General features: G+C 38.5%; 2 protein-coding genes across 3 annotated transcripts; one reads left to right on the forward strand and one right to left on the reverse strand.

Annotated features, from left to right (window-relative positions):
* Nucleotides 1–1,989: 1,989 nt before the first annotated feature.
* fabp2 (fatty acid binding protein 2, intestinal) lies at nt 1,990–3,793 on the forward strand. Its single transcript, XM_063884444.1, has 4 exons — nt 1,990–2,202; nt 2,719–2,891; nt 3,266–3,373; nt 3,549–3,793. The coding sequence occupies exons 1-4, from the start codon at nt 2,136–2,138 to the stop codon at nt 3,597–3,599; spliced, it is 399 nt and encodes a 132-aa protein (XP_063740514.1). The 5' UTR covers nt 1,990–2,135; the 3' UTR covers nt 3,600–3,793.
* A 109-nt stretch (nt 3,794–3,902) lies between these two features.
* On the reverse strand, nt 3,903–23,146 carry usp53b (ubiquitin specific peptidase 53b). 2 transcript variants are annotated; one of them, XM_063884441.1, is made up of 18 exons: nt 22,738–23,146; nt 21,048–21,244; nt 20,580–20,740; nt 19,843–19,935; nt 19,501–19,635; nt 18,833–18,946; nt 18,577–18,659; nt 17,299–17,404; nt 16,414–16,560; nt 15,810–15,959; nt 15,535–15,703; nt 12,522–12,644; nt 11,660–12,386; nt 10,620–10,681; nt 9,168–9,246; nt 8,235–9,064; nt 7,718–7,738; nt 3,903–7,292 (listed from the first exon to the last, which is right to left on the reverse strand). In XM_063884441.1, the coding sequence occupies exons 2-18, from the start codon at nt 21,139–21,141 to the stop codon at nt 7,216–7,218; spliced, it is 3,171 nt and encodes a 1,056-aa protein (XP_063740511.1). In that variant the 5' UTR covers nt 21,142–21,244; nt 22,738–23,146; the 3' UTR covers nt 3,903–7,215. The 2 variants fall into 2 exon arrangements, with proteins under 2 accessions (XP_063740511.1, XP_063740513.1); XM_063884443.1 differs by lacking the exon at nt 7,718–7,738.
* Between the last annotated feature and the right edge of the window lie 97 nt (nt 23,147–23,243).

Consider the following 23,243-nt stretch of genomic DNA (forward strand, 5'->3'; position numbering starts at 1 on the left):
ATGAGAAAAGAAAATCCAGAAAATCACATTGTAGGATTTTTAAAGAATTTATTTTCTAATTATTGTGGAAAATAAGTATTTGGTCAATAACAAAAGTTCACCTCAATACTTTGTTATGTACCCTTTGTTGGCAATGACAGAGGTCAAACGTTTTCTGTCAGTCTTCACAAGGTTTCCACACACTGTTGCTGGTATTTTGGCCCATTCCTCCATGCAGATCTCCTCTAAAGCAGTGATGTTTTGGGGCTGTCGCTGGGCAACACGGACTTTCAACTCCCTCCAAAGATTTTCTATGGGGTTGAGATCTGGAGACTGGCTAGGCCACTCCAGGACCTTGAAATGCTTCTTACGAAGCCACTCTTTTGTTGCCCTGGCTGCGTTTGGGATCATTGTCATGCTGAAAGACCCAGCCACGCTTCATCTTCAGTGCCCTTGCTGATGGAAGGAGGTTTTCACTCAAAATCTCACGATACATGGCCCCATTCATTCTTTCCTTTACACGGATCAGTCGTTTCAAGGTTTTATTGGTCATATGCACAGCAGATACAGCGTATATGTTGGCAATGAAAATCTTATGTCTTATGTCGTCCTGGTCCCTTTGCAGAAAAACAGCCCCAAAGCATGATGTTTCCACCCCCATGCTTCACAGTAGGTATGGTGTTCTTTGGATGCAACTCTGCATTCTTTCTCCTCCAAACACGACGAGTTGAGTTTTTACCAAAAAGTTCTATTCTGGTTTCATCTGACCATATGACATTCTCCCAATCCTCTTCTGGATCATCCAAATGCCCTCTAGCAAACTTCAGACGGGCCTGGACATGTACTGGCTTAAGCACGGGGACACGTCTGGAACTGCAGGATTTAGCGGATTTAAGCGGTGGTGGCAAAGTCCATAAGGGCTTGGCCTGGGAACTGGAAGGTCACCAGTTCAAGTCCCCGAAAGACCAAGTGCCACCGTGGTGTCCCTGAGCAAGACACTGGTTACCTACACTGCTCCCCGGGCGCCGTACATAATGGCAGCCCACTGCTCCTAACACTAGGATGGGTCAAATGCAGAGACCGCATTTCGTTGTCCTAGTACTTGTACTCTGTGCAATGACAATAAAAGTTGAATCTTAATCTTAATTTAAGTCCCTGGCGACGTAGTGTGTTACTGATGGTAGCCTCTGTTACTTTGGTCCCAGCTCTCTGCAGGTCATTCACTAGGTCCCCCCGTGTGGTTCTGGGATTTTTGCTCACCGTTCTTGTGATCATTTTGACCCCACGGGGTGAGATCTTGCGTGGAGCCCCAGATCGAGGGAGATTAGCAGTGGTCTTGTATGTCTTCCATTTTCTAATAATTGCTCCCACAGTTGATTTCTTCACACCAAGCTGCTTACCTATTGCAGATTCAGTTTTCCCAGCCTGGTGCAGGTCTACAATTTTGTCTCTGGTCTCCTTTGACAGCTCTTTGGTCTTGGCCATAGTGGAGTTTGGAGTATGACTGTTTGAGGTTGTGGACAGGTGTCTTTTATACTGATAACGAGTTCAAAAAGGTGCCATTAATACAGGTAACGAGTGGAGGACAGAGGAGCCTCTTAAAGAAGAATTTACAGGTCTGTGAGAGCCAGAAATCTTGCTTGTTTGTAGGTGACCAAATACTTATTTTACCGAGGAATTTACCAATTCATTCATTAAAAATCCTACAATGTGATTTCCTGGATGTTTTTCCCTATTCTGTCTCTCGTAGTTGAAGTGTACCTATGATGAAAATTACAGGCATCTCTCATCTTTTTAAATGGGAGAACTTGCACAATTGGTGGGTGACTAAATACTTTTTTGCCCCACTGTATATTTCAATTGAAATTTTCAAAATATATTTCAATTCAAATTGTTGCATGCTAAGTTTCTGCAGTTCTGCACTGATGAACTACATATGACATATGGTTCGGTTCAATAGGTGTGGCATGGTTCTGTTCAGCTTGTCCAATCAGCTAGAGTGGGTATAACCTTAAAGAAAATTGAGCTTTAAACAGCCACATCAGCAATGAGATTAGATGATGAGATAAAGCGGGGAGCTCAGTTTAAAAGGAGTGGCAGACTTTGAGTAAGACATTCCTTGCTGCAGAGTTCTCCAGCTCACCCTCAAAGCAACCATGACTTTCAATGGCAACTGGAAAATTGAACGCAATGACAACTATGAGAAATTCATGGAAAAAATGGGTAAGTTATATCAAACCATGCTGATACATTTTATATAATTCAAGCCAATAATTTGAAATATGTGGAATTTGATGCATTTTTTTTTTTTTAAGTCACATGACCGTGTACTCTCTGTGATATGAGATATAATATAATCAAGATCTGATAAAATCAACAAAGCACTGATAATGTTTTAATTTAATCAAGATCGTAGTGTTTCCTTGTGAAAAATGTCAGTTGTGCATCAAACTGTTAGTCATGCATGTGTTTTTTTTATAACATTTAATCACACAAAAAGCAGAAATTATTTGTTAAAGCCTGTCCTTAACTGCTTTAATAAATAAATGGTTAAATACTTGAGCTTAAGTTTTGCATGGAACACATTGTGACCTAATGAACATGTTTGTGGTTTACCCTCTACCCTCTAAATACACAATCAAAGGAACTACATGTGCTTGAAAAGTAATTAAATCCTGACAAACTTCCTCTGATTGTTCAGAGCCCATTGAACATATTTCCATGTGTGTGTGTTTATAGGAATTAACATGGTGAAGAGGAAGCTGGCCGCTCATGACAACCTCAAGATAACCCTCGAACAGACTGGGGACAATTTTCATGTCAAGGAGAGCAGCGCCTTCCGCAACCTGGAATTAGACTTCACCCTGGGTGTCACCTTTGAGTACAGCCTGGCAGATGGAACAGAGCTATCAGTAAGAAAAAGAGGCACCGAGGCAGTGGATGCACCTTTAACACCATTGCACTTCATAGTTAATATAGAAACTGACCATTATAAGAAAATACTTAAATTTGTCTCCTATTACATACGTTTTAGTCATTAAGTCTAATCATTGGTTGAGTTCTTAATACTATAACATACACTTGGTATTCCAATCAATTTGAACTCTTGAGATACAAGTAGGAGTGCATTTGTCAGCTTAAAGCTTGACTTTCATTGTGCAACCCTTGTGCCCTGTTGGTTTTTACTCACTACCGCAAACAGTCCCAGTTATAAAACTGTCAACCCTCTGCAATACTTTTTACACCTAATATTCGTTATGAATAATTTATATGTTTCACCCCGCAGGGTTCATGGACCATGGAGGGAGACATGTTGAAGGGGGTCTTCCTCAGAAAGGACAACGGAAAGCAACTGACAACAACCAGAATCGTCCAAGGAGATGAACTCATACAGGTGGGGTCAATTTATATTATGCATGCAAACTATGACAGAAATCCATATTATTTTACAAAAACTTTGATCAGAAGGGATACCTGTCAGAATCTGATTCTATATATGTTAAACCGATTCCCATGTTATGGATAAGGACCGTTAAATAACAGTATCTGACCTGATCTTTTCTCACCAGAGCTACCACTACGAAGGCGTGGACGCAAAGAGGATTTTCAAGAAGTGTTAGTTCTGATCAACAAACCTTGAAAATGAGATGTTTGACATCAGGATTACATACAGCACTGTGTTGAATTATTATTTTCCTATACCAACACATCCTGTAAAACATGCACTGCTTGTAATACCCAGAAAGTTTATGAAACATATTTAAATGTCATGTGATTTTGATACTTGCAGTAATAAAGCACGACTGTAACTGCCTTTTCTGTGTATTTGTTTTTCCTTCAGTTTTATGTTGAAGTTATAATTATTAGTGGAAAATCTGTGGATGTGTGGAGATGAAAAAGCATAGACAGTGAAGTGACTAATCTGACACAATAATTTAAACTTTATTCAACAACGAATAAAAATAAATATATATTATCTACAAAAATATAAAGTGTAGAGAGATTGTATGTTTCCTTAAAATGATCTGTACGTACACAGGTAATGAAGCATTCACTGAAGCACCAACAACTCAATTTAACACTATGCCATAAATAAGGACTGTGTCAGGCCAAATCCGAACCACACTCAGAGGTATGACACCAGGATTCAGTGATGAATAGTTCTAACACATTAGCTGGTAACTTATTGGATAAAATCAGTGATATGCTGGGCAAAGTTGGCCTTTGTTCTTGAGTGTTGATGCAATACAGCCTAATTAGGTTCTGTCCCTGTGTATTAGATAAAGGAAATGCTTTGATGCAATGCCAACTGTGACGTTATGTGACACAGGACAAAAAAGCTCTCTGCCCCTCGATTATATAACCCTTACTTTGACTGACGACTATGAATCATGGATGCATGAGGAGAAACGATTATCAGCTTCTTTTTCTAAGTTCGCACACAATCAGACACAAACTGACGCAACCCTGGTATACATTGAGGCTCTTTTAAGCGTACAAGCACAGCTTTCCCATTTTCTGCAGCTGCATTTCAACATGTCAAAGTTTTGCTTATTGCACCTGGATGCAGAGTGAACAGTGGGTTTACAGCTGTAGTTGTAGCTTCCAAGTCTAAAAGGGCTTTGAGGAATACTGTAACTGGAACACATCCCTCCCCCCTTCCTTATACTCAAACACACACAGGCACACACAGTACAATGGTGCACACGGAGGGCTGTCATCAGATATGTCACTGTCAGCATTGCATATTTAAAAAGTTTTGCATGAAACCCTTCATCCCTTTCAAAAATCCCCTTCAGTCCCCAACTATGGTTTCACTCACAAATCACATGAAAAATGTCAAGGCACTCTTGATACAACTGACAGACTGTTCGAAATGTAAAATAAAACTTTTGTGAAAACAATCCTAATTATAACTAATATAATCAAAAGTCACATGTGGATAGTAAAATGATTAGTGGACTAATCATTTAGTTTGTTTAAAGAAAAGTAAGTGCCAACTATTTGTTTTAAATGCAAAAATAACAGAAAATGTATTTAGCTTCTCAAATATTGATATTATGTCCTTTCTGTTTTAAATCATATTAAAATGGTTATCTTGAGTGTTTGGCTGTCAAAACCAGACATTTAAAGATGCCACCTTTGACGTTTAAAAACTGGGATTTGTATTTTCGATTATTTCAGATATTTTCCCAAATTATTAGTCTAAAAATGAATCAGCAAAATAAATCATATTAAATTAATCGCTTGTAGAAGCATATACAAAACACATAAAAACACTTGCATGCAAGACAACATATATTCTAATTGAAATTGATCTAAATCAATAGTTTAGCGGTTTCTTTGCCATTGAATGTATTAGATCTGTTATTATAACAGTAAGATCTGTGATTTATTACTACTACAACACTATTTTGTGTAAAGGCATTCTTAAACTGTGTTATTTTATATAAATTGCGGGTGAAGGTGTGGATATACACACCGTCCTTTAGTTTCAGACGGCACTAACTAAACACAAACAAACAGAAGATTTAGTGACCAAATGTGTGGCTGGAATAGTTGAAAATATCTGGACAAAGGTTGTTACGGATAGACAAAAATGCAAAGTTAAAGAATATGCATAAATGGCAGGATGTTGAGGAAAAGACTTGGCAATCTAGTCCGTAAAAAATATATAGATATTAATATCCTAACATTTAACAACACTTGCATTCTCGGGAATGTCAAATGAACAGAATACAAAGCCTAAAAATGCATAATTCTTCAAACGTTATTGGTAATTCTTTAGTGAACGCATACTATGCCTTGATCTGGTAGTTTCCCGATGTATTGTCTTAATATGTTCATATTTACAAGTATGTGTCGTTGCATGAGCAAGAGAGGGGAACAACGTTCAAAGGTTGAAAAAAGTTTTCAAATCCACTGTAGTTACAAATAGGTATTTAATGAATTGATTTTATTACAATTAAATAAAATCCAATAGAATTGATGTTTGTTGGACTTAAAGTCCATTATTATCATGCTCATGCTTATGCTGTACACACAGCTGGTAAGACTTTGTAAAGGCCACATGCAGGTTTCAGAACATTAGTCTTACGAACAAGAATCATTGATGTGTATTATGGTCAATATCAGATAGGCATATTAGTTATAATGGCATCATTATGAAAATACCTGCAAATACAGACCTGTTTAAATCCGTCTACTTTAAAAGGAAGACTGAAAAAATACAATTTGACATCACTGTGAATTACAAAAAAGGATTACAAGAATCAGCACAATTGAAGGTAGAACACACAAGGTGACGTGGTGGTACAGTATACAGTGACCTACTGAATAACACAAAGGCTGCCCCAACTTCAGTACATCAGTCATCAAACTTTAGGATTTGTAGGCTGCAAGAAACTGAACATAGCCACGCATAATCACATGTCAAGAAAAGATGTATACATACTCATGAATGGAGGCAGAAGAAATCTTAAAAGTGACTGCAGTTGGGCAACCTCCAGCCATTCATTAACACAAAAAACGTTGCAAATAACTGACAAAGATAACCATTACAAACAATCAGTAACTGAAGAAACACAAGTGTTGCAATGTCTGTTCCCTGGTGACCTAAAGCCCTCATGTGCATATAACAGGTGATCTACCCAGATATTTCTCCTTACACCCTAAAGCTGCTGCCGATGATGCAAACCTTTGACCTGCAGGTTTTATTTCATTGTGTAGAAGACATCATATTCATATTTTTATTCTTTAACACTTTGCTCGTCAACATGCTGTAATCATCACACATCTTTCACCTGCACAGACCATAATCTCTCAAGCCTTTCTGTAAATACATTAATATATCTGCAGCACGGAAATACTAAACAAATAAAAAAATAAACATTTTAAACTTGACAGAAAATGATTTTAAAGAGTAATAAAGGCTCAAGAACCCTTTGTGCAAACTCAAAACAGTCCAGATTTTGGTTAAAACAAAATCTTCTTGCAGCAATACTGCGGGACAATGGAAGACAGTACTGTATATGTGATAGTTGACAATCCATCACACTATACGCAACAGCATCAAAATTAGGTTTTACTTATGTGACAAGCTTGCATAAATAAATTCCACTCAATTTGGAGAAGACGCACTGCAGGACATGTTTTCATTCTGTAAACTCTTTGGCATCCAGTTAGTACTCTACTGACCACTGTCCATCCTTGTAAACAAACCTTACCAAGTAACACTCATAAAAAACCACGTTCATCCAGTCCTTTGGCTGTCACTGGGTTCCATTTTGCAGTGGGCTTATTGCTATTATGGCCTGTAAAGAAAAAAAAAAGAATAATCTTGTTTAAAAAATGTTTTATGATTCCCCCTGTTCGTACAATAACACCACAACAAAGAAAACAACTGAATACTTTAGGTGGGAGAGGGTTATGTAGATAAAACCTTTTGTCATTTTATATGTTGTTTCATATTGTGGATATATAGTGAAATAGTGCATTTTCTTGAAAATCAATTAAGAAACAGTGAATGGATTCAAAATAACCAGACAGGAATCAAGGTACTTGCTTACATTTAGGGATGCAAAATATATATTAGGCCAATAAATGATCAGCCAGTAATGGAAAATGATATTGTTATGTAATATTTGCATATCAAAATTAAAGCAGCTAAATTATTGGCCTATTAAACAAAGCCACATTGATTTCATTGAATTAACAATAGCAGCGTGGCGGTACGCACCCATAACAGTCGGTTTGTGATCTGCCAATTAAACACAGAGAGGATCAACAAACAAACAGAGCCAGACATGTCGTTACCAATATGGACATTTTTCACAGTTTCAGAGGAGGCGACACAAGTGAAATCTGGAATATGAATTTATCCATCCTCTCCAACTAAATATGTGGCTTGTGCAAAAATGACAGGTTATGAATAAAAAACTAAAACATATTTTATCAATGATGGTCATAAGAAGCCATAAGTAATTAATCATTGGTATTGGCAGAAAAAAATCAATATTGTGCATCCCTAATTACATTGATGCAGAAATCCTAAAAAAAAATCTATATCTGGCCATACAATAGTCCTGATTATTGAATTGCAACATTGTCCTCAATGGCCTGAAATAACCACATATTAAGGGAACAGCTTCTACAGCTGCTAACGGTTGACTGATATAGATATATCTAATCTCACAGTATATACAGTGTATTGTCATAGGGTTAGCCAGTCAGGTTTGCATATTAGAGAGGCTTACTTGTTTCAGGTCTGGCTTTTGGCACATCTTGTGAGTATGTGTCAGTGGGGAGTGTGTGGCTGGTATCTCTGCGCTCAGTCACAACCACTGTCCGCGGCACCGTGGCTGAGAGGACAAGAGGCCTCTGGTTGTGGTACTTGAGACGGTATGTTTCCGTCATACAGTTATCCACAGTGAAGTATGTTGTCAGAGAAACCTCTTGAGCTGGCGTTGCTTGTTCCAATCTGCATCCGGTCAGTCTTTCCTCACTTTCACATGACGATGGTGTACTCCTCTCTGGGTCAGAGCCCGACTTGGAGCTTGCATCTGAGAAGGTTCTGAGGCCTGAAATGTCGGGCCTCCTGTGAAGACTAACAAAAGACGTGGATGAAAGACGAGGACTCGATGGAAAGGGTTCTTGAAGCATCCTTGGACGAAACACTGCGTGGCTTGTTTCTCCCTGGTGAGCAGTGATCCGTGGAGTCGTCCGAAGGTGAGGGGACCCTGTTATGCCGAGCTGGCGCTGAGAGTTCAGTTGGAGAGGTTCAGCAGTCACATTGCTGGGAGGGTGGTAGGGCAGTGTCATGGGAGGACACTGAGATTCAGAGGCCTCGCTGTTGCTGGAGCGATATGAGTTTTCTCTGTCCTCGGGCTCAGAGAGAGCCAGATCATCGGAGCTGTTCCATTCGGAGCTGCTGGTTTTTGTAAAGTGCCTCTGGGCTGTACTTTCTCCAGAGTGCCCTCGACAGTTTGTCAGATCCTGCTGCTCACTCTGCCTGTTATCTGAACCAGCGGAGTCCCTCTCTGAGGATACTGCTTTTCTGGAGGTACTAGTGTTCTTTGATTTCCGTCTACAAGAGAAGGATGGAAATTATAGATCAGGGAAAATGGAAATCCAATTAATGATGTACATATTAGAACAAGTTATATTTCATTTATATCAAAGGGCACTACCTCGAACTTGGACTGCACTTTAGATGTGAATGTGAAACTTGGTCATGGTTCTTTCCCTGAGGTTTGGGTTGATGTTTACCTATAAAATATAAAACAAAAGTGATAAAAAAAACATAGTGACAGAAAAAGAAAAAGAAACAAAGGAAAGGAAAGGTCTGCTTTTGTGGCAAAGTAAACTTTTCACATACTTTGATTTATACAAAAGATAATGTATTTGTATCTTCTGACCTTTCCTACTCTTTTGAGTAACATTTATCAAGACAAAATTAGATGTCAGAAGATAAAAATATCAAATGTACAACAAATGAGAACACATTTGCCTTAAAAAAAGAGTGAAACAGATTTCAGTGCTGAGATTAATGACTCGTTTAACCAGAATTTAGAAAATGATTTTCATATTCTGCCATAAGCAGATTTTAGACTTTAGTATCATCGTTCATATTTTTTTGCTCAGAATAACAAGATTACTGTCAGAGCTCAAACAATTGTATATACTTTTTCCTAACCTTCTTTCCTACTACTTGAACTATGCAGTTAAGTACACACTCAATCAAAATAATATTATAAATCAAAAGTAGAGACCAAGCACAAAATCGTCTGACTTTGAAAACATTATGCTCAGGACACAAGGTGGCAGCAACAGAGCGTAAATCACACTCCTCGACTTTCTCCCAGCTGCAGCTGGATCAGCCATCAGCGAGAGGCAGCATAGTGCTGAATTCCTGCCCTTTAAAAATAGATGTGTCATTTTTTTTCCTTTGCTGTTGCCCTGGAGAGGCCCATGCAAGGATAAAAGCTTTAGCTGTCTGTTGGAAACACTGGCTCTAGATGCACATAGTCTCGATAATGTATCAAGTGCAGCACACTCTAAGAACAGCACGAAACCGAAAAATATTCATGACAATGCCAGCAGCCACGTCCAGCTGTGCTATCAGAGTGAGCTTTGTGGGATTATCATCAGATTAATGCCTGCGCAGGGCTGCCTGGGTGAAGGGGTTAGAGAAGCCAGTCCATGCTCAGAAACCAATCTTCAATTACTCTCACATTATCAGCTCATCTTATCTTCATTCAGTACGAAAGTATTACAATAATTTTGCTTCACAATTACACAGTTTGCACTGACAGAAAACTTGTATATCTTATATTTACAAATGTGATTTACTGAAAAAAAATTCTCATGAAAATTGTTTTCTCAAATTATTGCAGATTATTGAGATCTACCCGACTCTGATTTATATACTCTCAATCAAAGTTTTACTTTTCAACTCATGCTTCTTTTTTCTGCTTTTGGTCTTTTAGCTTTTTGACCAATCTTTTTTTTTTCCTAGCGTTGACTTGATGTGAAGTTTTTGCCAAATATTAATTTAACATTTGGCCAGACACATTGTTAGGCGTCAACAGTGCATTAATCACACATTTATTCCACTCATTATACTCAAATGAGTAACTTACCATTGTGTGAAGGTGAGGACGTTGAACTTGATTTAGCATCGCCTCCTTTTTGGTGCAGCTGACTGAAAATTAAAGACTTAAATTATACTACACCCGTTCTCCAATCAACCATGTTTTCATGATTAGACAGTTAGTATTTTGAACCACAATAAACAAAGAAACATTTGTGGTCTTTTCAGGAAACAAATATTGCAAAGCATCTTAAGAAAGTGACTGGCAGTGACAGAAACAAAGTGTTCACTTTATTCCTTGTACAGAGTCACATGTATTGGTTGATAGTCATTCAGTGATTGATTTAGTGAAAGTTTCATAATTTCAAGAATATAATTTCCATAAAAAATAGTTAAGATATCTCATTGGGCATATTTTTATATTCACCACTAGTGTATTTTCTCCAGTACTTCAGGAACACAATTGAAATAAAAAGTGCCTCTAGCAGGAAGGATGAAACAAACTGGATCATGAATTACATGTCAAAGTTTGCATTAAATGTGAAGTTTTATATGTCTATTTAATGAACAAATATATTTATAGAACAACTTATTTATAACCTTTAGCGGTTCAGTTTTAGTCTTGTTTTCAAAGAAATCATAAGTATTTCTGAGTGATGATGCAAACGGCATTATGGCCCAAAATGAATCTCAGAATAATAACAAACCACTGAAACAAGTGAACTGGGAATTGTTGGAAAAGGACTTAGTATGTTTATCTTTTTTCCATTATGAATGACATAAGAATATTTCATTATTTCCATCTGATGTAGCCAATAACTTATAACTTATCTGTTTAAGGAAATAAGCTGTTAAACTGCTTCACAGCATTCACAAATATTTTAAAAGCAATAGTTAGGCGCCCATATTTACACTAAAACAGTTTTTTCCTCATTTGCATTTTTACACGTAACATTTTGTTCCCAATCACTTCCATTGAAAGTGAAAGTCAAATTTAAAAGGCAAGTGTGAACAGGAGAAATTATTACAGCCAGCATCACCTGTTTTAAGGTTGATACAAAATATCCATTGAACACAGTTGTTTCCTACCTTTGCGACTGTGCCTCTGATGTTGATCTCTGGTCTTTAACCACAAAGCCATCGACGCCAGGTGAGTCGGGATTGGTGGAGCCACTGCTGAGTCTATCGCTGCTCTCATAGCCAGACTCCGTCCTTTGGAATGTCCAGGTGTCGCTACGCAGCAGCGTCTTGGGGCCCCCTTTGAGTCTGCTGCCCCTCTGTTGGTTGGCCCTGCTCTCTGACTCTACAGAGCTGTGGCTCTCAGTCTCATGCCGCTGCTCGTCCTCATATATAGTCATTAAGCACTTCTGCTTCCGCTCTTCTCTGGTTCGCACGTATTCCCGCTCGTGGTCTCTGCTTTGTTCCGTGTGCGCTTTTTCCTGGGATGAAGGCTTGCTGTGTCGCGGGCTGTCGTGCTGCTGCAGACGCCGCTGCTCCAGTTCGTTTAGCACAGTGTCCACATTTAACACCTCCCGGATGGGTCTCCAAGTGGACTTGGACTTATTGCGGGTTCCTTCACCTCCACCTTTTTCCCATTGCTCATGGCAGCCATCCTGATCATTGCGACTTGGGGAGGTGTTGTTCCTGTGGCCATGCCCTCCACCCTGCGTACCGAAGGACTGACCACGCTGCTCCTGAGGTCCTCTGCTTGAATGGTTCGATAACTTTTCAGCTCGTGGATAGCTTTTACATTTTTGGTCCACAGGTGGCCTGGGTCCACTCTCTGGAGGAGATAGAGATCTTGCATGTGCCATCTCTAGAGAGAGTGCATACAAGGATTATTAACCAACATGCTCTGACGTACAGTAGTTATCTACACTAACTTCCTTGCGTGGCTTATCTATTAGCATTGTTTCTTTAAAAGGCATTGCTTCCTATGCAGAAACTCTACCTTTGTGTTGTGATGAGTCTGTTTTCCGATGCCCTCGATCCTTTTTGGACGTTTCACTTGGCCTCTGCAAATGCTCCATGATGGGATCCTGAAGTTTGTTCGGACTGTCAAGGGGATGTTTCGCTGGGGGAAAGAAATATTGAAATGGCATATGAGTGGTTGGTCTTGGATGTTTTTAAGCCAGGTTCCAACAAAAGCACACTGAGCTGTGCACTGGAGGTATTTCGTTTTTAGCAGGATCCACTAACCTACCAGGTCATTTTTTAAATCATTTTTTGGTCATTAATAATACATTTAAATGCAGCTACAATTCTTGTAATTTGATTTGTCTTTCATCTTTGAGCCAAGAGACAAAAACAAAAAACACCAAAGAACAGATGCTAGTGCATCATTAGCAATTTTAAAATACTCTTCTTCTGCCACATTTGCCAACCCTGTGGGGTGTTTCTTTGTTCTGCAGCAAGCAGGTCACTGAAAGAAACAAGAGATGCTGTGAACTGTGAACATCTGCCTCCAAATCATCCCATTCGCCCAACAGCTGCACTGTCTTCCACATTTACCTCTCAATTCCTCCTGTCTGCATGTAGGCATTGTCTCCTCCTAAACTTAGTATTTTTTGTGCTTGGAAAATATGGTCCATATATTTATGCAGATATAGAGTATAACATAGCAGTATAAGAGTCTCTCTGAAACATGAGGTAAAAAAGAAGGAAAGCAAAATGCTGTGTTCATGGCTGCTGGATGTTACCACAGCAGTGAGTAACAGCAGTGAGTAAGCTGTAGAATTATGACTCTCCATATTTGTTCACATAACCATAATGCTGAGATTTGGGTAGTCACACTGAAAACAGATACTAGATTTTAGGAGTACACTCTAACACCCTAAGTAATTAAACAGTCCACACTTCATCATGCTGCCTGAAGTTATACAGAGACTCTTACTCTTAGTGTTAGTAATGCACGTACAGTTAAACACTGAAGTTGTGTGGAGCGAATAAACCCCTCCACCATCTACTGCAGATAAATATACATTAATATAGACTAATTTAACAAAAGACACATCAGGTAATAAGGCATACAAAGCGTATAATAATGAAGAAAAGCTGAGCCATATCTCACACTCAAACTAAAATAATCCATTACTTACGCTTTTCATAAAAACAAGAATCCAGTCCCATGCCAGTCAAAGTCTCTGGGCACGACACTAAAGCAAAACTATCTATCTAAACAAGCAAGGCACCACTGCCAAAATAAGCAAGCAGATAAATGGATGGATGCAAACATCGGAAATGTCTAGGGGAGGAGTGAGAAGCATGGAGCAGGAGTGCGCTGGGCCACAGGAGCAGGGATTAGGGAGGGAGGCGTGGGTGGTAATCTGTGTGCAACAGAGGCATCATCCTCATGTCAAGTTCAAGCCAGCACACAGGGCAGGACAATCTTTCTGCCTGCGGTTTAACAGCACTCTCTCAATCCCAATGCAAACTATATCTGTCATTTGCAGACGAAAATATCATAATGCCTATGGGTATTGACATGGTTTCACGATTAATTTTGCTTAGTGATAAAAAATGTTCCACTGTGCAAACAGTTTGGGACTTATGGAAGTTAAATGATTGGACACATTGAAATTGATGATCATCATGATCCCTATAATGATCTCTTATCGTGGTCAATGGACTGTATTTTACAAAGCTTTGTCTTTATGACCCATTAAAGCACTATTTTATGAACAAGTCGGCATTCACCTATTCACACACATTCATACAAAGGCAGAGACTGCCATACAAGGTGCCTTCTGCTCAGGGAGCACAAACATTCACTTACTTTTGGCCACATCGACCCATCATCTACCCCTAGCCTCAACAGCACCATTGCTATTCATCAATACAAAATACACAATAAATACAGAGCTTTCTGGAAACAACTAATTCGCTTCTCAGGAAAAAAATCTCATTGTATACATTTCAGTGGACAGTACAGTCAGATAATCAAAATAACTTGTATGTTTAGAGAAATTCTAGAAGACAGTAAATACTGCATTTAAGAAAAAGCTAAGGCATGCTCCTTTTAAGGAAAGCATTTGTGAACATGTCGCAAATTTAGTTGCATTCAAAGGCCATTTTTTTGGGAACATAAGGTATTAGGTATTGACTCTTTTTTCTGCTTGCAGACTTTTATGGCCTTTTACAAAGTGTGTAGGAGAACTAAGGTGATAATGCTGGAGTAATGACAATTACTATAACTCTGTTAATGGTAGTGGTTTTCATGATGGTATGGTATCATTGCTAGGTAAATCTTTAATAGCCCTATACCCCGCTGAGGTAAATATCTCTGTCCTAAATGAAATACTTGAAGGTTCATTCTTCATTTGTTTCTAGACTGTAGGTTTTCTACTTGTTAGAGTGTGAAGTAATATTTATTCAGGGCATGAACCTGACACAAAGGCTTAATTATTAATGGGACGTTTTCAGGCTTGTGTCCATCTTGGCTCAGCTCAAATTCTAAATTAATGAATCAATTCCTTGATAAACATTATGCGAGTCTTTGATTTCGGTTGTTAATGTTGTCATGTCATGCATGCAGTCAAAACTATTTGATAAATGGTAGTGAGGGATATTTCTAAAAGATGTTCTTTCTTTTTTAGCAGCTGTCTGTGTGTGAAAACATCATCTTGGATAGTTGGCTTTTCAACAACAAAGCACAACGTTTCACCCCTTGGATTGAATCTCAACCTACAGTCTATCATTGTATCAGAAAGATATAAATATTAATAACTCACTAAAAATAACAGCTTTGTTTGCAGGACTGAAATTGTTTTTAGCAAATGTTAATGACGACATCTCAAAATCTTAACAACTTAATGCCAAAAAAAGCTAAGTTGGCATTTTTACAGATAGATCTAAGAAGGATGATCCATGGTTTAGGTTTAGTAATCACTGATGCCTGATGTTGAGAAAATAATGCATGTGAAAAGTGCAGAGTAGGTATGCTGTTAACTAGAGGATTGTCTTACCTGTCATGTCACCATTTATCTGAGTTTTGTACCGAGGACACATAGTGGTTTGTCTTGGGGCATCTTCATTAGACACTGGAGATCCTTCAGGATTAGTGTAAAATAACAGAAGAGGCTGGAAATGTCCCCTGATACATTTAGAGGCAACATCTTTCCATTTGGATCCAATCTGTAAAAAATGGAAAGTGTGATATAAGAGCATGTAACACACAGTAAGAGCTAGCAGGCTTTTGAAAAGGGATAAAGCAGATCAATAGAATAGTGTATTTCCTAACCTCCTTTACAGTAGCATCATCGAAAAACATCCATTTTGAAGATTTGGTGTGATAGGCGAAGGCTGAGTAATGTTTACTTGAAAAACAGATCATCCCCACCAGATGAAGCTCGCTGCGTTTGGCGTTTTCATCAGTGACACGGTTGAAAAGCTGAAATAGAGCACGTTGAGACAAGTTTGATCTCCACATGTTGCCCTCTGGCAGATGCTAAATCCTACGTGTGTGTATTTGATACACTGTTGGAGATTAAAGCACACTGACCTCATCATTACTATTTTCTGGATAACAAATAAACAGTAACTCAAACACATTTTAGCACAAAAAATATTTCTATACATGTAATATCTTTATAAACATGATGCAGATAAACACTGGATCAGGAATACGCAGTTTATAAACTAAGAGAAGAGGATATCTATCATTCATTGGTCAAATTACAGTTTTTTATGTGAAGCAGGTGTGAATATTTTTATATTTTTTCAAAATAAGTCAAAATGTGACTTTGTAATCGCAAATGTCGTCATTAGGTTAGAAAAATAAAAAAATGCAGGATGCAGACATTCCATTTCTAATTTCAATCTGGTCAATTATCTTCTGCTCTTACCCCACACAGATTCAATCGTGGGCCAAGTGACCGAATGACATCGTCCGTGAGATCAGACTGCTCAGCATCCCATACAAATCCAATGGTGACGATCTCTGGACAGTTCATGAGCACACGGCGGATCTTGATACTTTGACCACAGTTACTCTGCAAAAAAACAATGAACATAGAATCATTATAAATACATAAAAAACTAAATCAAGATTTTAATCTCCATTTAAATTTTGGGTCAAGTTTCAACACAAAAAGAAATACGTGTTTGAAATGAAAGAGGCAAAAACCAATCCTCAACAGTGCATTACTCTACACGTAGAGAAGTAAATCTGGCGACTTATCACTAGAAAATGTTAAAATAAGGATTAAAGATGGAAAAAGAGACAGACTGTATTATCTGCACATCCGTATCATCAAGTCATTTCTGGAGCTTTGATTTGTCTGGAAGAATAATGGGTTAAGGGAACAGAGCACTCAGGTTCACCCGACTGATGCACACTGAAGAGGGAGAAAGCGGTAGCAAATACAGATGAGAGAAAACGTGGATATAAACCCTTACTTCTATTTATATCCTAACACTAGTCTGGCACTGTCTCCTTCCGGCCGCTTCAAGTGCAGAGTCACAGCAGAAAGCACAGAGTGTACTCTGCATAGCTGCAAGAATCATCCTTGTGTCCATGTTACCGTAACATGAGAACTGTTCAGCTGAACGTATAAATTATTCATTAAGAACTTTCTGTAACAAATCAGCATTTACTTTAATTATGGCTGAATTATGATGCTTTCACAAAACAGCAGAGCGGGAAAAGTTATTGAGCTATGACTTCAAGATGTCCGAGCTGTTGAGAAAACCATCACATTAAAAAGAAACAACGATAGTACGTGACATACCGGGCAGCTTCGGAGGTCACCTGTGTTGTTTGCTGCCTGCAGCAATTCTCCAAACATGTCTGACCTGAGTCGCTCGTTCTTCCCCAACATGCGATCAACCTGTTGGCTGTGCATAAAAACATAAACGGTATGAATTGTAGTTGATAACAAGTATTATATTTTTCATTTAAAATTCAATAATTACAGCTGTTGGATGTCTTTTTGTTTGTCTTTTATTAAAAAAAACGTTTTCTTTGCCATTTCTACAGTAGTTGACTATGAATGCTCTTATATCATATTTGTATCTTTTGCATTTATGTATATAATGTGAAAAATGGAATACAAATGTTAATGACAAAAAACAATAACCACAACTATTGTGTATCTTGAACACTCAAAAACACTGTTCTAGTAATTAACGTGAAATCCTTTAGATTGGGATATACATTTATCAGGTACACCTACTGCAAACAATCAATGCAATCCATTACAAAAGATCTGCCACAGGTTTTATAATATTCTGTTTTTGTTGACGCTGTCGAAGAACTGTTCAATCAACTGTGTGTTTAGAGTTGAGCTCGTAGTTATACACTGTCCCCCTCCCCCCTATCTGTGTGAATGAAGTAAAACATTAAAAGCAACTCATAGTAAAAGGAAGTTAAGTTCAATACCACTGAAAACTTCCACTTCTATAAATTAAACAGATACTTAAATGAATACCACTACGACGGTGTCAATAAAGAGTAAACATTATCTTCTCCGTGAAGGTAGAATTTATGGCTGAGACGTAAAGTATATTAATAATTCATTTATCCATAACAAACAATGTAATTAGTCTGAAAGCACAGCCCTTTAAAATAAAGAATACTTTAAACATTAATAGGGTTGTTCCTGTTAACACTCCTTAATTATTGATAACGAACTTTGATACACAAGTACTTTTCTGCAGATTGTGGATTTTTCTAATTGCTCTACTTCTCGAGTTGACAGGACTCAAACATACCAGCAGACAGTGAGGTGAGGAGTAATTGTGCACTTGTTGCATAAATAAAGAGAATAAACCTTTATATAATCATCATTATCAGTCTAAGGGGAAATTAAAAGATAAAATCCCCACTGGGTTTTCAGGCTCTGTTGCTTTCGGACAGTAAGCAAATTGATCTAATATGCTTAGAATACTACCAACAGTTTGTTTGTATTAACCCTATTTCATACTTTGACATTTAAATCGGGATCAGCACTATGGTCTGATTTTCGTATCCCATTTTTTTTAAACATGGCAGTAAATCAAGTACTCACCATAACGCAGTGGTGGAGACATAATGTACGAATTCTGAGAATGGGTGAGGGTCTGACGATGCTCCACAGCAGCGACACACAAACTGCAAAGAAAACATATGATGTTGTTTATATTTTATGTTTACATTTTAGTAAATGACTTGTGCCGTCACCAATTATTACAACTCTAACATTTAGTTTTAGTAGACATTATTATTCTACTTACTACGTAATCACAATAATAAAAATAATACTCTTATTGTTTTTGTGTGGTTACCTGCTCATAAAGCATCATGGCAAACTTCTGATGGGTGATGCAGGATTTGGATGAGCATGCGTCTGTCGACGCGTCTGAAACTATGTGTAAATGAATCCGCTCCAGGATGTTCTCCTAATATAGAAGAAATAACAGCAGATACAGAGCAAATATTGAATACGCAAATATACATGATACATAGACAGCAACATTGCACAGTGCTTCCACACAAACAGTGACTTAATCCGTCAAACCGACTCCAACATGTATGTGAAACACTTAAAATAGCTGTAAATATACAAATAGATAACTATCTATATTTGTCTACTAGATTTACATTTTTAAATGATTGTAAAATATGGTCCATGTTACCGTATATAGCTTGTGATAATGCACTGAGGTCTATAAGGGAATTTTAGAGGCACTACATTAAACACTAAATCCAATATACAATCCTAACAGTGTTTAACTAAACTATGAAAAAGCAAGAGGCTAAAATGTATCATTTACATACAGTAGATAAAACCGCCACGAGCCAAGGCATTTTGTCAGTGGTCTCTGCTTCTTTTTACCGTCAGTGTCACAGAGGAGGAAGTGCCATAATAATGTTTAATACACACAGTTACTGTGGAAAGGTCTTTTACTGGATGTTACTTTGATTAAAAGCCAAATGCACAGTGTCAACGTACAAAGCACTCAGCGGCATCATCCATCAGGCCGAGCTGAAAGCGCTGCTCATCCTTAAAAGTTTCAGCTAGCGCGTTACGCAGGCTGTCAGAGGGGAGCACACGCTCTCTGCTCTGCTGGAACTGGCTGAAGATGCTCTGAAAGAGAAAAACAATGGTTAGCTACTGTCATAATGTTTAACCGTGCTCACAAAACCAAATCAAATTATACTTCATGACTATTTTTGTATATTTTAGACAGTTATTATGACATCAAAATAAACCAATGTCTTAATGTAATAATTACCATTTTAACAATACTACTGACAATGCAATGTGTAACTCAAAGTGCAGTAACACACACACCTTCAAAGCACAGAATATGCAGCTATCACCGAGACAGAAGTGGCCTGAGAGCTGCCTCAAACTCCTCCTGAAGATGTCCAGCTGCCAGAGCACCTGTGAAGGTTAAAACAGCAAAAACATAAAAACACTGACATGCATAGAAATCTATTTCAAAGATTTTAAAAGCTCAAGTTGAAAAGAAAGCGCTCACGAACAATATTTGAAAGATGAAAGAGTTGCAAGTACAGCTAGACCCACTGAAAGTTAACACTCAACTTAGAAGCTTCTTTCAACTTTTACTCATTTTCAGCTCATTATTTTGGTTTGCTGGTCCATGTGGCTGAGTCACGGCATCTCTCAGTTACCCACACATAAGAAAACATGCTCAGCTCACACACACATTATTGAGGCATTGTCAGCGAAAATAGTAAGAAAAAAAAGAGAAGGAAATCTAGCTAAGAGACATATTTAACCCAGAAGTTTAAATTATTATTAAAAAAAGTGAAGGTTGCTGATTCTAACCACTTTGCTGTTTGAACTGACTAAGACATGTTAGAATAGCATTTCCTAAAAGTGGTCACAAACCACTTTATTCAGCTTTCTGGTGTGGTGTTTTAAAACAGTTCATAAGACAACAGTGAAGAAATGTTGGAAAGAGAATGTGTTTTTTTGCGTTGTTTGAGCACCGACACTGGAAGGATGTAACTTCATTGAAGTACATTTCAGAAATTAAGAGCTGGTAGAGAAGGGTGCTTCACCTGAACAGCGCTGTTTAGGAAGCAGCTGTTTTGCCCGGGCTCATTCAGTAGGCCTTTGGTGAGCGCGAGGGACAGCATGCTCCCAGGCTGGTAGGATTTCTTCAGGCCTCCTCCAGGTTTTCTAAACATCTTCACCCATGCCATGGAGTTAGAGCCTGCAGCTGATTAGAAAAGTCATTGGGATTTCACATCCCATCACAGGTGTATCCTAATTGATCTTTTAATATCATTATAACGTTTGCATGTCAACCACTCAAAACATAACAAACATGTTAAATTCCATAGACATCAATTCATTATTTCTTTAAAGTCTCCCTAGTATGTTTCAAAATGTGATTATTATTGGATGGCACTAAGCATTTTAAGCAATCCTGGATGAAAATGCGGTTAATCTTGGACACAGTTTTCATTACATCACTAATCCAAATGACTGATTTGGTTGGTTGCCAGTCAAATCATGTCATCTACCTTCTCCGGAGTTGGGGGGAGACTTGCTGCGGCTCGACATGCTGTGAGGTGGGAGCTGGTGCGCTGGTCTGGCCATGGGCTCCATCCATTTCATCCCCACGCACCCCCGGAGCGGTTAGTTGAAAGCATCATCGGGATCAGCCACAGGGCAGCCTCAGCCACGTGCTACTGGACATTGAATGGCAACTGGACAGTATCTGAGAACATGTGGGAAGAAGAGTGATACCATTACCGTTAACACAAGTTTACAGTACAGCTAGAGCACACTAATGATTAAAAAGAGTTGCAGAAGCTCTTTCCAGCATACTAACTTCAAGAAAAAGGAATACAAACACAATTCCATTTCGAAAGTATTTCTCATTACTTCTCTCCTGAAAGAAAATGCTCAATATAGCAGATAAAATTCATTCCCACACCATACAATTTAATTACTGTTGTATTTCTTTACTTGCTCCACAGTCTGCATAGTGACCACCACCACACCGGCTGATGAAAGAGCGTGGCAACATTTCTTTTAGTATGTTTACACTCATAATGTAAGAAAGACAACCTGATTGGGTCTGAAAACATAATAACATGCTGATTCAAATAAAATGTATTCTAGAATAGATGTTAGGTATGTTATCATTTTGACTTGACTGTCCTATTATTTGATCACTCATGCACAAAAAGCAATTAAACCTAGAGATGGAATAATAATGCAAAGGAAAAAACATTTAAAAAAATAATACACACAATTTGCTCTTTAAAATAAAATTCAAATAAATCCTTAAATGATGCTGTTTTGCTTAAAGTGACATTTGTAAGGATAGTATCGCTGTACTCAGTAGGCCTAACCTTTTATTTTATCAATCAGATAAAGAGATGCATAAGAGGTGCATTAGCAAACTAACAATCCACATAACAGCAGATTGTCTCAGTAGAAATGCAATAACATGAAACTTTAAGCTACTCTTTGTATTATATAAACGAGAGACTCAGCCCACCTCCGAATATCAAACCACAGGACTGCAGCCTGTTTCTATGTCAGCAACAAGGTCCCACATGAGACAATAAGTATTGTTTTGTTTCATCCTGAACTGCTGCACTGCTTTGTTTAAATATGCTATACCAAGAGGGGGAAAATGCATTTGTTTTTAGAGTTACCATTAGATAAAAAAGAGAGAACATTTATATGTTTTAAAGGGACTTGCAACTTACAGGCACATTAAGTTACATGTTGTTATTGCTTATTTTAATATAACTATTTCATAATGTTAATTATTCTTAAAGCGTTTATTGTCAGTGTGTCACAACTGTGTGTGTGTGTGTGTGTGTGTGTGTGTGTGTGTGTGTGTGTGTGTGTGTGTGTGTGTGTGTGTGTGTGTGTGTAGCAGCTCCTAACAACATGTGATGCCCGTATAGGCCTATACGGTCTGACATAAGCGCCCATCTTTGCAGTAGGGTTCATAAAGAGGACGTAAATCCTTCACTGAACGGGATTTTATGACTATCCTGAGCTTTTCTGCATTAAAGAAACCCTAAAGCTTCGACAAGCTCTCTCCCACGGCAGGAGACATGCTGCCAGTGTTGCACCATGCAGCCTCACGGGGAACTAACTGTGTGTTACAGCGCCCGGTCAGCCACAGTAGCACAAATATGCCGCAACTTGCATTCAGGCATAGACAAAACAAGTGCTGAGCAGACTCACCTTAAAGGGAAGCGGGCACTTCACTGCCTCCAATGAAGGTGCAGGGCGGTCCAGCTGTCAACGCGCAAATCGCCACAGTTCTCCTCGATTCCTCCCAATAAAACTGACTAGAAAACACTGCAGATATCTCCGGACGCATTAAACGCACTATCCGTCGTAGTGCAGCATTCCCAATCCCTCCGACACGCACACAGGAGGCAGCTCGAAACGATGTGTGCTGACACACACACCCGGTCAGGACAGTGTTATTTCGCTGAAAAATGCTCCCTTTCTCTGTACTAACGAGGCCAGTGATGGCCTGTGCCAGAATGTCCGACGCGGATTAGTGATGTTTTCAGACTTGAGAGGTCAAACTCCGCCCCTAGTGTAGCCTCAAGTGCACTGCTGCTGTATTGCAATCTTCAATCCCTGCATGGCAAACTGTGTGCTGGCGGAAGGTCAGACTTCCAACTTGTCATGATGATGATGATGATGATGATGATGATGATGATGAGAGAAGCCATCAC

This window comes from Eleginops maclovinus, chromosome 5 (assembly GCF_036324505.1).
Source record: "Eleginops maclovinus isolate JMC-PN-2008 ecotype Puerto Natales chromosome 5, JC_Emac_rtc_rv5, whole genome shotgun sequence".
In the NCBI taxonomy this organism is placed as follows: Eukaryota; Metazoa; Chordata; class Actinopteri; order Perciformes; family Eleginopidae; genus Eleginops; species Eleginops maclovinus.